We start from the raw sequence: 11,763 nt of genomic DNA on the forward strand, positions 1-11,763 counted from the left end.
AGCCTTCACATCTATCACCAATGACTCAGCTGTTTCTCTGGCTCCTGGCACCTACTTCATCTACCCAGACAGGATTTTGCTGTAGCCAAGGCAAGCCTCAAATTCCCAATTCTCTTGCATTACCCTCCCAAGTGCTACAATTACAAAGGTGGGTACCATATCCAGCCAGCCAGGTGTTTCTTTCTAATGAATTGACCATTACATTTTAAAATTTCTGAAACGGCCAACAGACCATAGAAAGACATTTATTTAGGCGCCTGCTTGAAACCAACAGCGTCAGCAAACTGTTGGCCTTGATTCAGGGCCAGAGTAACCAAGGTCTTCAGTGAAACTGATGGGGAGTTCAACCACCCTGTCTCAACCACACTCTCAAAACCTCAATACATGTCATAAAGATACGGGTAAGGCAGTGTCTGGTCATCGGAAGAGACTGATTGGAGCAGCGAACATCATCCACAAAGGCCAAGCACCTCTGACTGGAACGAGTGGTATGAGCCTAAAATTGAGAAAACAAATACAAATAAACCCTACAGAAAACATATAACTATAATATTATTCAGTTATTCAAGGAGAGTCAATTCATACAAAGTGGAAAATGTAACATTTAACAAACCCACTCACTAGCAGCGGGGCCAGCAGAGTTCAATTCCCAGCAGCCACACACGATAGCTCATAGCCATCTGTACAGCTACAGTGTACTCATACATATAAAATAAATAAATACAAACGCATTCACCAATACTGGAACAACGAAACCTCATGTATAGAATGGAGTTGATTCTCCAAACTGTGGACGGAATATAAAGAGCAGCCTGTCCCTTCACCAGGTTAACCCAGTCAACTGGGTCTGAAAATACTAAATACAGAATTCTAGGAATTATCTCTAAACTGTAAATAGCTTACATTGACGGTGTACTGCCATAACTGGCTTATCTATAAGCACATAAACAGCTGCATGGTGAGACCTACAAAGCTGCAGGGCTCCTTCAGGTGCTCTCCGTCAGAGGAGAGGAGACTACCCCTGTACACTCATGCTTTAACTAGGTACTATGGTCAGTGTATCAGTCTTAGCAAAGGCAGAGGCAAAGCTGAGAGGCCAGCCTGGTCTACAAAACCCGTTCCAGGACAACCAGGGGCCACACAGTGGGAACCTGATTCAAACATCAAGTTTTTTGGTAATGCTAGGAAATAAATCCAAAATTATACACATATACTCTTAACACCAAGCTAAATCCCCAGTTCAACTAATCTTTTTAACAATAAGACTTTTTTGGGGTGGTAATTGTGATCTCAAGCATGCTAGGCAAAAGAATTAAGAAGGCCCTAAGCTTATGATCCTACCACCTCGGTCACCACAGCTGCTATTAGAGCTGCACCAAGCCCAGCACTTTTGGGCTCTGTGAGGGCTGGAGCACAGAGGAAACACCCTGACTATGCACTGTGGCCCAGACAAAATAAAACGGAATCAAGAGAAAGCAAGCCACCAAGATGTTCTACCACCTCAGCCGTAATGCACTAGAGCCTCTAACACCGACACAGCCTCATCCCCTGGGTTGTTTACACTGGGTAGTTCTTTTCACAGCCACAAATACAACAAAACAATGGTCATGGAATTATTCTGTCAGCCTAACTTTGACATTTAACTGCTACCATTCTTCAATTTATTTTTTTTAACCTCCCCCACCCTCTTTTTAATGTTTTGTTTTTCAAAACAGGATTTCTCTGTGTAAGAGCCCTGGCTGGCCTGGAACTCGATGATCCACCCTCCAGTCTCTGCCTCTAGAATGCTATTTAAAGGTATGCCACCACGCCCAGCTGTCTTTATTTAATTTTGTGTGTGTGACTGTTTTGCCTGCATGTTTATCTACAGTGTGTACAGTGCCTGAGGAGCCAGAAGGTGGCTTTGGGTCCCTAGGGACTGGAGTTAGAGCTGACTGGAGTGGTCTGGAATGGAGTATGGGGGTTCATGAAGAACTATCAACACTGGACAGGGTTTCTCTGTATACTGTGAAGCCCTGGCTGTCCTGGAACTCACTCTGTAGACCAGGCTGTCCTCAGAAATCCACCTGTCTCTGCCTCCCAAGGGCTGGGATTAAAGGTGTGCACCACCACTGCCCAGGAACTATCAACACTCTTGACCATTAAGCCATCTCTCCAGCCCATTACTATTCTTTTAGAATGATCTGCAAAATCCTTGTGTAAGCGCAAGCTGGTTTCAAGCTTACTGACTCTGCCTCATCCTCCCACAAACTGGTGAGATTAGAGCCAAGCATGCACCACCACACCCAGCTTGCTTCTTCTTTTTTTTTTTTAAGCTTTCCAAACTGCTTGGGTAAAACTTTTGTCAATTTTCTAAACTAAGGACTTCCTGAACCAAAGAAGTTGAGTATCAATCTCCTAAACTCTTCACTTTGAATACTGAGCTTGGCAAAGCTGCTGTGCCACACACACAGGGCTGAACGAGAGAAAACAAGACTTAGAGCTCCTACTTGCTGACATCCAGGTAAGTGCATTTAGTAGAAGTTGGATTTCAAAGCCAGGACTACCCATGGTGTTTGATGATCTTATCAATAAAGTGAATGTGCACACCCAGTTCACAGCACGTCTGGAATAAAACAATGAATTCCACCATATTTTGCAAATTACCTGTTGAGCAGCCCCTTCTGTGGCCAGCATTCTGCGTTCCTTCAGCTGCCTGTGTAGCAAGGCTTCTACTCCATAGCGTTGACGGTATCGCCTAAGACATTTTAGTCGCTTTAAATTCTCTCTCTCTTTGGCCAAAAGTCCCTCGGGGCCAGTCAGGAGACTACTACCTAGAGAGTCACAAAAAAAAAAAAAATCAAGTTTTCTAAAAAACTTCAGCCTATCTGGCCTTGAGTTCACAACAAACTCCCTAGCCTGGGCTTCTCAAGTACTGGGCAGGAGATTGCACAGCCACCATTAGAGAGGCTATAAGAGTCAAGGTGGAACTTAAAAAACTATCCAGGATGGTTTTCCAACCCAAGCGAACAGGGAGTCATTAGCTTTAGACAGGCAGGCTCAACTCCATCCAACTTGCCTAAAGCTTCGTGTTCCACTTTCCGATTATGTAAATAACGGCGCTTCTTCTCTTTGAGTAGGTGCTGTAATCTTTTAAACTGATCAATGTACAAAGACTGCAAACGAATTAGCTTTTCCCTCATAATAAGAGCCACTTCTTCAGCTGTATAGACACCAGCATGCCTGGAATAAAACAATAAATTCAACAAAGCATTAAAAAAAAAACAGTCATAAAGATAAAGATGGAGATGTGTGCCAATAATCCCAGCACTTATTAGAGGTGGAAACACAAGGATCACAAGGAAACACAAGTTCAAGGCCTGCCTGGACTACATAGCAAATTCAAGGTCAACTTAGATATAAAACCCTATCTCAAAAACAAACAACAAACAGTAAAAAGCTGAAAATAGCCTCAATTTGTATTTAACAAAGTCAATCTGAATTGACACATCCTACTAAACAGGAATATTTTCACACAGCATTTTACTAAGATAATAAAAAAGAAAATAAAGAGGGTTAGGAAGTACAGCTCAGCGGTAGAGAACTTAGCATGTGTAACAAGGCCCTTGGTCCCATCTTCAGCACTAAAAACAACAACAAAAACAATTTTTTCTTTCCTTTTTTTTTTTTTTTTTTGGTTTTTCGAGACAGGGTTTCTCTGTGTAGCCCTGGTTGTCCTGGAACTCACTCTGTAGACCAGGCTGGCCTTGAACTCAGAAATCTGCCTGCCTCTGCCTCCCAAGTGCTGGGATTAAGGGCGTGTGCCACCACTGCCCAGCAAAACAATTTTTTCTTAAGTATATGCCACCAGCCTGAGAGCAGATGAGGCTCTCAAACAGCCTGGAGCTGGTCCCACGTGGACATCAGGTACGAGAGATTTACGTGTGGCCCCACGTGGGCGTCAAGAACTAAGCAGGTTCTTTGTGAGAAGAGGCAGGGTGGAGGGAGACCTCTCCACACCAATGTGGTTTCTCACAAACTGGAATGGGAGGGGAGAGGTCTCATTATTTATACAGTTAAAATGAGGAAAGATGGCTGGGCATGATGCTGCATGCCTTTAATTCCAACACTCCAGAAACAGAGGCCATTTTTATTCTAGAAGTTAATATAAAGATTGTTTCCTGCTTCTGAGTTAAGTAATTAAAACTTGGCTGAGTTCCAGGCCAAATACAGAGCGAGTTCCTGAACAGCCAGAGCCACACAGAGAAAATTCTGTCTCAAAAAAACAAACGAACAAACAAAAAAACAGTATATAGTGTGTGCTCGTGTGTACCATGCACTATTGAAGACAAATACTATCTAAGGGCCCACTTCTGTGGGCTTTTGCTGGTTAGTTGATGAAAAGAGCTCTTTACTTGTACACGACCTTGGAGGGCACAGTGTGAAGGTGGAGCCTCACGGGACACTTATAAAAGTGTGACAACAGAGTCTCACTGCAGCCCACAACAAAGTAGAACCTGTATGCTGGCAGCTGCCTGAGGACCAGGGCACGGATGTCCACTTGGTTGGCCCGGCGCTTCAGAACTAACTTAAATACTAGGGAAAATAAAGCCTGAGTTTGTTCAGCCTGACTCAAATACCAAGTTCCAGGCCAGTCAGAGCTACATAATGAGACCCTGCTATGAGAAGATAGAGATTTTGGAACAGTAAATAATTTGATATTTCTAAACTCGTAAGATGACCAGGGGTTAGAGTAGACCTTAACATATAATTAAAGTTTGAGTTTCTAAATCAGTTTTCCTTTTATTAGGCATGAAACCAAAGGCAACTATTGAACACTTTTATTATTTCCCATTTAAAAAGTCAGAACCATGGAATTTTGCAGCAAGTATCATTAGCTCGTTATTTCTGAGATTTGGGTCGATTATCTATTAAGTGCATTTTCTCCTCTCTAGCCAGCCAGCACCTTTCTGCCTCCCTCTTGTTCCTTTGTCAAAAGATCTGTTCTTCCCTACAGTATCTTAGGGGCGCAAGTCAGTTACGAGTTAGTTACAAGACTTCTCCCAATCAACAAATCTTGCCTTGGAGCAAAATGGTGTTGAACCATGACACTTAAACCCACCTACATATATTAACCACATGCTACACTACAGTCTACACACTAACTACATAAGATACGTAAAAGCCTTATGTGGAGTTACAACTTACTTCAGGGGGTCTTCTTGATCACTGTCTATGCTATCGGCTTCACTGTCAGGGTCACCTCTCCATGTCTGATCCACAGTGATGGGTTCCTGGTCCCCATCACTCCAGCTGTCTCCATCTGAGGCAAGGAAGGGAAGAGCAGCCATTAAGACTTCCCACCTCTGTAACTCCACATACGAAGCTACATGACTTAAGAGATCAACCAGAAACCTTAAAATTCAAAGTTTTTAACTTTTTAAAATTTTAACACAAGGAAAGGTCACCAGGTTGGGAGAAATATATCTAAACAACTTCTAAATGCAATACAACGAGCAACTAGCATGAGCAACCCTAGCATGCTCACCCAGCTCCCAAAGCACTGCCACGAGCTACACTTACTCGGAAGCATCTTCCTTTTTTATCCCAGGGGAGAGGAGAGGATCCTTACCCAGTATCCGGCTGGCTTCACTGCGGCTACTCTCCGGGGTCTGTGAGCCCAGCTCTGTTTTAGCATATGAGCTCAACTGGCACAAGAGGGTTTCACCCATAGGGCCTGGGTTGCTCTTCTTCATTTGAGCATGAAATGCTAGGGCATTCCTTCGAGCATGTTCGGCACAGAAAGACACCCTATGGAAACAAAACATTAATATTTAATAGGTCCTATCTTGAAAGGATCCAGCAATATACAGTCACCAGTTGACTTTTTCCTTAGGAAATATAAATGACTATCATATTCACACCTTGAAGACCAGTACGGAAACCCAGGCATAAAGACTCATGCCTTTAATCCCAGCACTTTAAAGGCAGAGGCAGGTGATCTGTGAGTTCGAGGTCAGCCTGGTCTACACAGTTCCAGGAGAGTCAGGGCTAAATAAATAGACCCAGTTGGGGGCAGGGAGCAATGTGAACCACAAACTTAACTGTCCCCAAGTTAAGCCATTTGGGGTCTTTTGTTTGGTGTGGTGTGGTGTGGTGTGGTGTAGTGTGTATGCTGCTCAAAGTCAAACCCTAAGCTCCATGCAGGAGCGTCTCTAAGCCATGCGACCTCCCTGGCTCACAGTAGCTGCTATCCAAGGTAAAGAAGGAAAGATTAACCAGTGTTCTAGTCATCAAACAAAACATTCCAACTATAATAGTATCTCAAAGAAAATCAGAGCTGCTTTTATTTTTCAAAATTAATTCTGGAAACACACCTTACTATCAACCCACTATAGGCGAACATGCTTCAATTCTAAAACTAGATGTTTAAAAATTACCTAGTAAAGTCATATTTTTGCACAGATTAAATATATATATGATAAAGAACTATGAAGCCCTTCCAAACCCCCCCCCCCACACACACACACACGTGTGCCTCTTAACAAGGCTTGGCAAGTGAGTCAGTCAGCACCGCAGCATGAAGAATTAACTTAGAGCGCCAATTCAGTGACTCAGCAAACAGAGGCACCTACCACCCTGGCCGACCACCTGAGTTCATCCATCCCATCACCACCCACATGGCAGGAAAGCCATCCTCTGACCACATGTGTGTGGCAGCACATGTTAAGGAAGAAGACTTCAGAGACAATGGGAATAATCCCTCAACTCCAGAAGCTGAGGCAGGAGAATTAGGGGTTCAAAATTACTCTGACCACAGTCAGAACTCAAATCCTTAATTTTACAAGTAAGCAGTTAACTAAACATCCTCGCCTCAAATGTCCTTCCAGTTCTCACTGTTGGCGGGGTGGGGTAAGACAGGGTTTTGTTTAGCCCTGGCTATTCAGCTGTAGACCAGGCTGGCCTGAATCCCACAGACCTGCCCCAGCACTGCGTTGGGCAGCATCATCTGATCGTTTTGAGTATTTTGACATGCCTCCCTAAGAATGTATTCTCAATATCTATTTTACAAACACATGACCCAAAACTCCACAGATATGACCAACTCTATGAATTACGATCCTCTTTTCACTTTAAAACTGAGGGCAGAGGGCAAGCTTGGTGACGCACCAACATTCTCTAACTCCAGTCCCAGGAGGTCCAACGCCCTCTCTCCAAGCATGAACGTGGTACACAAACATACATGCAGGCAAAACACCCATATACATAAAACATTTTTAAAACCGTTAAAGGGTTGCCAAAACTGTCCCAAGCAACTCCTTATGGAAAGTTCCGGGACGGGGGGGGGCTCTTCGAGCCAGGCTTAACGTCCTTCTTCTATCCTCCGTACCACGAGGTATGAGAACCGACTCGGGGAAACTGGCCTCTGGCCTCCCCACGTGTCCCTACACACACAAAACACACTACAAACGGGGAATATATGCTTCAAAATGTAATAAAAATGAAAGTCTAAAGGTAGGAGGTTTAGGCGTCCCAACAGGCTCGGTGATGCAACCCGTGCTTTGCCCGCACCAGGCCCTGGGTTCAAGCGCCGGCAAAGAAAAGTAAGAGCGGCTCGGGGCCCGAAGGCACCAACACAGCCACGTCTCTTCACATACCCATCTTTCTTCTCGGGCTTTGGGGCAGCACTGGGGCACCTTTTCCCATTCTTCGTCGAGACGTAACTACATTGTTTGAAGGGTGCATTCTTGTCTTCAAGAATATGCTTAATGCAAAACTCCTGCCCCTCCAGACGCGGCTGAGAGCACGGGCGGTGAGCGAAAGAACAAGAGAGGGGCTCCTGGGACCTGGGCACTGGGGTGATCCTCCCCCGATTCGTTGGCAAGACGTGAATCCGAATCCTGTTCATACCAAAACCTGCGGGGAGGGTGGTCACACGAAACATCAAAACGGCCTGAACCTGGCCCCAAGCGCCCGCTCGTCTCCGTGCTTCCGCGCGCGCGCCGGGGCCGGCGGCAGGACGAGGGTCGCCCTCCCGGCAGCCTTCCGTTAGGAAGCCGCCGCCGCGCTGGCCCCGACCCCGTCGGCCGAGCCTCCGCGGCCGCAGACCGGAAGCGCGGCGCCCGTCCCACGCGGCACCTCTGCAACGGCGCGCCCCGCCCCCACGCCCGGCCGGCACGCCGCCGCCTTTGTCCCCGGACGCCTCAGAGCTCGCAGCCGCGGCCCGAGAGCCTGGGCCGTCGTCCAGCAAGCGCCATCTTGTCCTACGGCTCCCGGCACGGGAGAACCTGGCTCCCGAGAGCCTAGCAACCGGAGAGGCTCCGACGCTGCAGGAGACGACCTACCGCGCTGCGCTGACAGAAAGGGCGAGCAGCAGCCTAACAGCAAAGGGGAAGCGCCCGGCACGGCGCCATCTTACCTCCCCGCCGCGCTGCGCCGCGCAGCTTGCCCTCTGGCTGCTCCGCCTGCTCCGAGCAGGGCCCGGCGGCTTTTAGACGCTAATTGGTCGCTGCTCCGAGGGTGCTGTGCTCCTATTGGTCAAGACCTGAGGAGGGCGGGACATTGAGGGACTCGGCCACGGGAGTGGCTGAGGTGCAGTGTCTGTCAGAAACTCGGCCCGTGAGTGGGCCGTCGGAGAGGCCGGCCACAGCCAGTCGCTGGGTTCCGTTCTTTTTTCATCTCTGTGGGGTTCGTTTTCTGATGGCAGCGGTTTCCAGTCTTCTCCCGCAGCTACCTCCTTACCGTCACTACACAGCAGAAAAGTGGACAGTGAGGGGCTGGAGAGACGGCTCAGCGGTTAAGAACAATGACCGCTCTTCCAGAGGTCCTGAGTTCATTTCCCAGCAACCACGTGTTGTCTCACAAGCATCTGTAACGGGATCCGATGTCCTCTTCGGATGTGTCTGAAGACAGCGACAGTGTACTCATATAAATGAATAAATCTTAAAAAAAAAAAAAGTGGCTGACCGTGTTTTCCGTTTACACCTACTGAAAAAGGTTTCAGTAGTTTTCTATGGTGAGCAGCTCAGCTAATTTTTTTGGTCATTTCATGTAAACACTCGAACTCTGTCTCAAGAATCATATGTACTAATCAACTTTTGTAGAGCAACCCTAAGAGGTAGACATTTTTTAGGTAGACATTATTTACGGATAAAGTGCCGGAAAATCAAATGAGTTCTGGCATAGCACATGCTTCTCTCAAACTCCCCGCCAATAGTGTATTATAGAAGCAAGTTATTCCATTTTCACGATTCTTTAAAGATTCCAACCACACCTATAGAAACCAATGGCTCTCAGCCGTATTGTTGGCAGTGGTGACGAACTCTTTTAACCCCAACACTCGGGAGGCAGAAGCAGGCAGATCTTTTTTTTTTTTTTTTTTCTCGAGACAGGGTTTCTCTGTGTAGCCCTGGCTGTCCTGGAACTCACTCTGTAGACCAGGCTGGCCTCGAACTCAGAAATCTGCCTGCCTCTGCCTCCCAAGTGCTGGGATTAAAGGAGTGCGCCACCACTGCCCGGCAGGCGGATCTCTTGAGTTCCATGCCAGCCTGGTCTACAAAGGCAGTTCCAGGACAGCCAGGGCTACACAGAGAAACAGTGTCTCAAAAACAAAGCAAAGGGCTGGAGAAATGGCTCAGCGGGTAAGAGCACCAACTGCTCTTCCAACGGTCCTGAGTTCAAATCCCAGCAACCACATGGTGGCTCACAACCATCCGTAATGAGATCTGATGCCCTCTTCTGGTGTGTCTGAAGACAGCTACAGTGTACTTACATATAATAAATAAATCTTAAAAAAAAAAAAAAAAAAAAAAGATGAAAAAGCCACCAGGTACGGTGGCACACACCGGTAATCTGAGCACTATGGGGGAGGCAAGGGGGAGGCAAGGGGGTCTCTGTGGTCAAAGACAGGATCTGGTCTCACTGAACCTGGAGCGCACCATTTTTTAAAAAATGTGTGTTTGCTTGCTTGCTTGCTTGTTTACCAGGGAATGTCATATATGTGTAATTCAGAGAACAATTTCAGAAGTCAGTTGTCTCCTTCTATCGTGTGATATGAGGCTATGAGAATGAATCAGGTCTTCCTGTGGCTTGGCAGCTGGAGCCCTCCAATTTTTGAGCAGTAATTCTGTCTCCGCCCACGCCCCACCCCCACAGCCTTGGCGGTGCAGGCGCAGGGAGGCACACCAGGCCTTTTTCGTTGGAACTCAGCTCCCCACAACTTGCACGGTTACCCACTGAACTATCTCCCAAGCCCCCTATTTCTAAGTTCTGAGCATTCCACCCTTTTCCCCTTTTCCATCCCTAGGCTGGTATCTCCAGATGTGAACTGAAGCCTGGTCCCTTCCTTTGAACTGCATGAGCTCATCATGTTCACTCGGAGCCTGCATTTTTTTTCTTTTAGACCACTGGGATTTAACTGGCCTTGGTCCCATTGGATGCAAAATCCTCCATTTGTGTACTCAATTCCATGTCACCTACTCAAGGACATCACTCCACATCTCTGTTTTCTAAATCTTCCAAAAACACATGGTGAGGTGTGACTAGGTATGGCCCCCATACACTCGTATGTTTCAATGCTTGGCCCATCGGGAATGGCACTATTACGAATGGCCTTGTTAGAGGTGGTGTGTCACTGCCTGGTGGGCTTTAAGATCTCCTATGCCCAATGTGTCTCAGTCTCCGTGGGCTACCTTCAAGTTCAGATGGAGAACTCTCGCAGCTCCTTCTCCAGCACCATGTCTGCCTACATGCCACCATGTTTCCACACCATGACAATAATGAACTAAACTTCTGAACTGTAAGTCAGCCCTAATGTTGTCCTCTATGAGAGCTGAAGTGGTCATGGTGTCTCCTACAGCAATAAGGTACATGTGTACATGTAATTTCTTCCATTTAAAAATAACAGAAATGTTTACCTTGCTTCTTCTTCCAGCTACTATTCCTACTGCTGTACCTAAGACATGTTCTCCTTATACAACCCAAATAGCCACTCTCCTGCCTCAGCTTCTTTAGTGGTGGGGTAGAGGGAAGCTGGAGCCAGATGTACCCTGAAGCTCGCTAGTCAGCCAGCTAAACCGCAAGTTCCAGAAAGCGTGTTGTCATTCCCAGATCTCTTACTCTCTTGAATTTTGTCTGGTTAGGAATCTCTCCACAGCAGACTGAGACTCAAGCTTACAGATGACTTTCTCACTTTGTTAATTCAAATGAAGCTTCTAGGCTTTGTCTTATGTAACCCTCCTGGTTTGAGACTTGCCTCTGATAGCCACACCTCTCTGCCCAGGTCCTGCTATTCGCCATGCCTCCAACCTGGTTCCAGTTACATTCGAAAGCTCCACCCCCACAGAGAAACAAGGAAGTCACTGATTGGACTGTCATGCTGACGTATTTGGGGGGAGTGGTTTTTGCCCCAAGTAATATACCTGTTGGGGGAACAAAGGAGATTCATTAAAAATCAAGATAGCTGAGCAGTCATGTCTCCTATCTAATGTTTAAGGTACCTTCCGTGTGGGTGGGTGTATCTGTGGCCACTCTATCCTATCTCTAACTCTCTCTTGCTACTGCTCTTCTTTCTAACTCCATATTTCCAGGTAATCCACTCCTTAACATTGGTGCTGGTAGCCAACAGTCTTATAAGACTATTTTGTAGGGGCTGGTGAGATGGCTCAGTGGCTAAGAGCACTGAATGCTCTTCCAGAGGTCATGAGTTCAAATCCCAGTAACCACATGGTGGCTCACAACCATCCAGAATGAGATCTGATGCCCTCTCCTGGTGTGTCTGAGGAC

At 46.7% G+C, this 11,763-nt stretch overlaps 1 protein-coding gene and 1 non-coding gene across 7 annotated transcripts in view; both read right to left on the bottom strand.

Moving 5' to 3' along the window:
* Positions 1–8,481, bottom strand: part of Kansl2 (KAT8 regulatory NSL complex subunit 2) — a 15,693-nt gene extending 7,212 nt beyond the window's left edge. The window contains exons 1-7 of one of the 6 annotated variants that reach the window (XM_031354698.1): positions 8,399–8,481; positions 7,638–7,896; positions 5,612–5,790; positions 5,188–5,302; positions 3,059–3,222; positions 2,647–2,813; positions 400–496 (exon numbers count right to left, since the gene is read on the bottom strand). In XM_031354698.1, the coding sequence (XP_031210558.1) occupies positions 400–496; positions 2,647–2,813; positions 3,059–3,222; positions 5,188–5,302; positions 5,612–5,790; positions 7,638–7,888 (973 nt within the window). In that variant the 5' untranslated portion in view covers positions 7,889–7,896; positions 8,399–8,481. Of the gene's footprint in view, positions 1–399; positions 497–2,646; positions 2,814–3,058; positions 3,223–5,187; positions 5,303–5,611; positions 5,791–7,637; positions 8,305–8,324 lie in introns of those variants that run through there. The other 5 variants (XM_031354687.1, XM_031354715.1, XM_031354677.1 and 2 more) reach the window with 5 other exon arrangements.
* LOC116083166 lies at positions 172–308 on the bottom strand. Its single transcript, XR_004115625.1, has one exon. It is a non-coding gene; the product is annotated as a small nucleolar RNA SNORA2/SNORA34 family (small nucleolar RNA).
* Positions 8,482–11,763: the final 3,282 nt, after the last annotated feature.

This window comes from Mastomys coucha, unplaced genomic scaffold (assembly GCF_008632895.1).
Source record: "Mastomys coucha isolate ucsf_1 unplaced genomic scaffold, UCSF_Mcou_1 pScaffold11, whole genome shotgun sequence".
Lineage (NCBI taxonomy): Eukaryota > Metazoa > Chordata > Mammalia > Rodentia > Muridae > Mastomys > Mastomys coucha.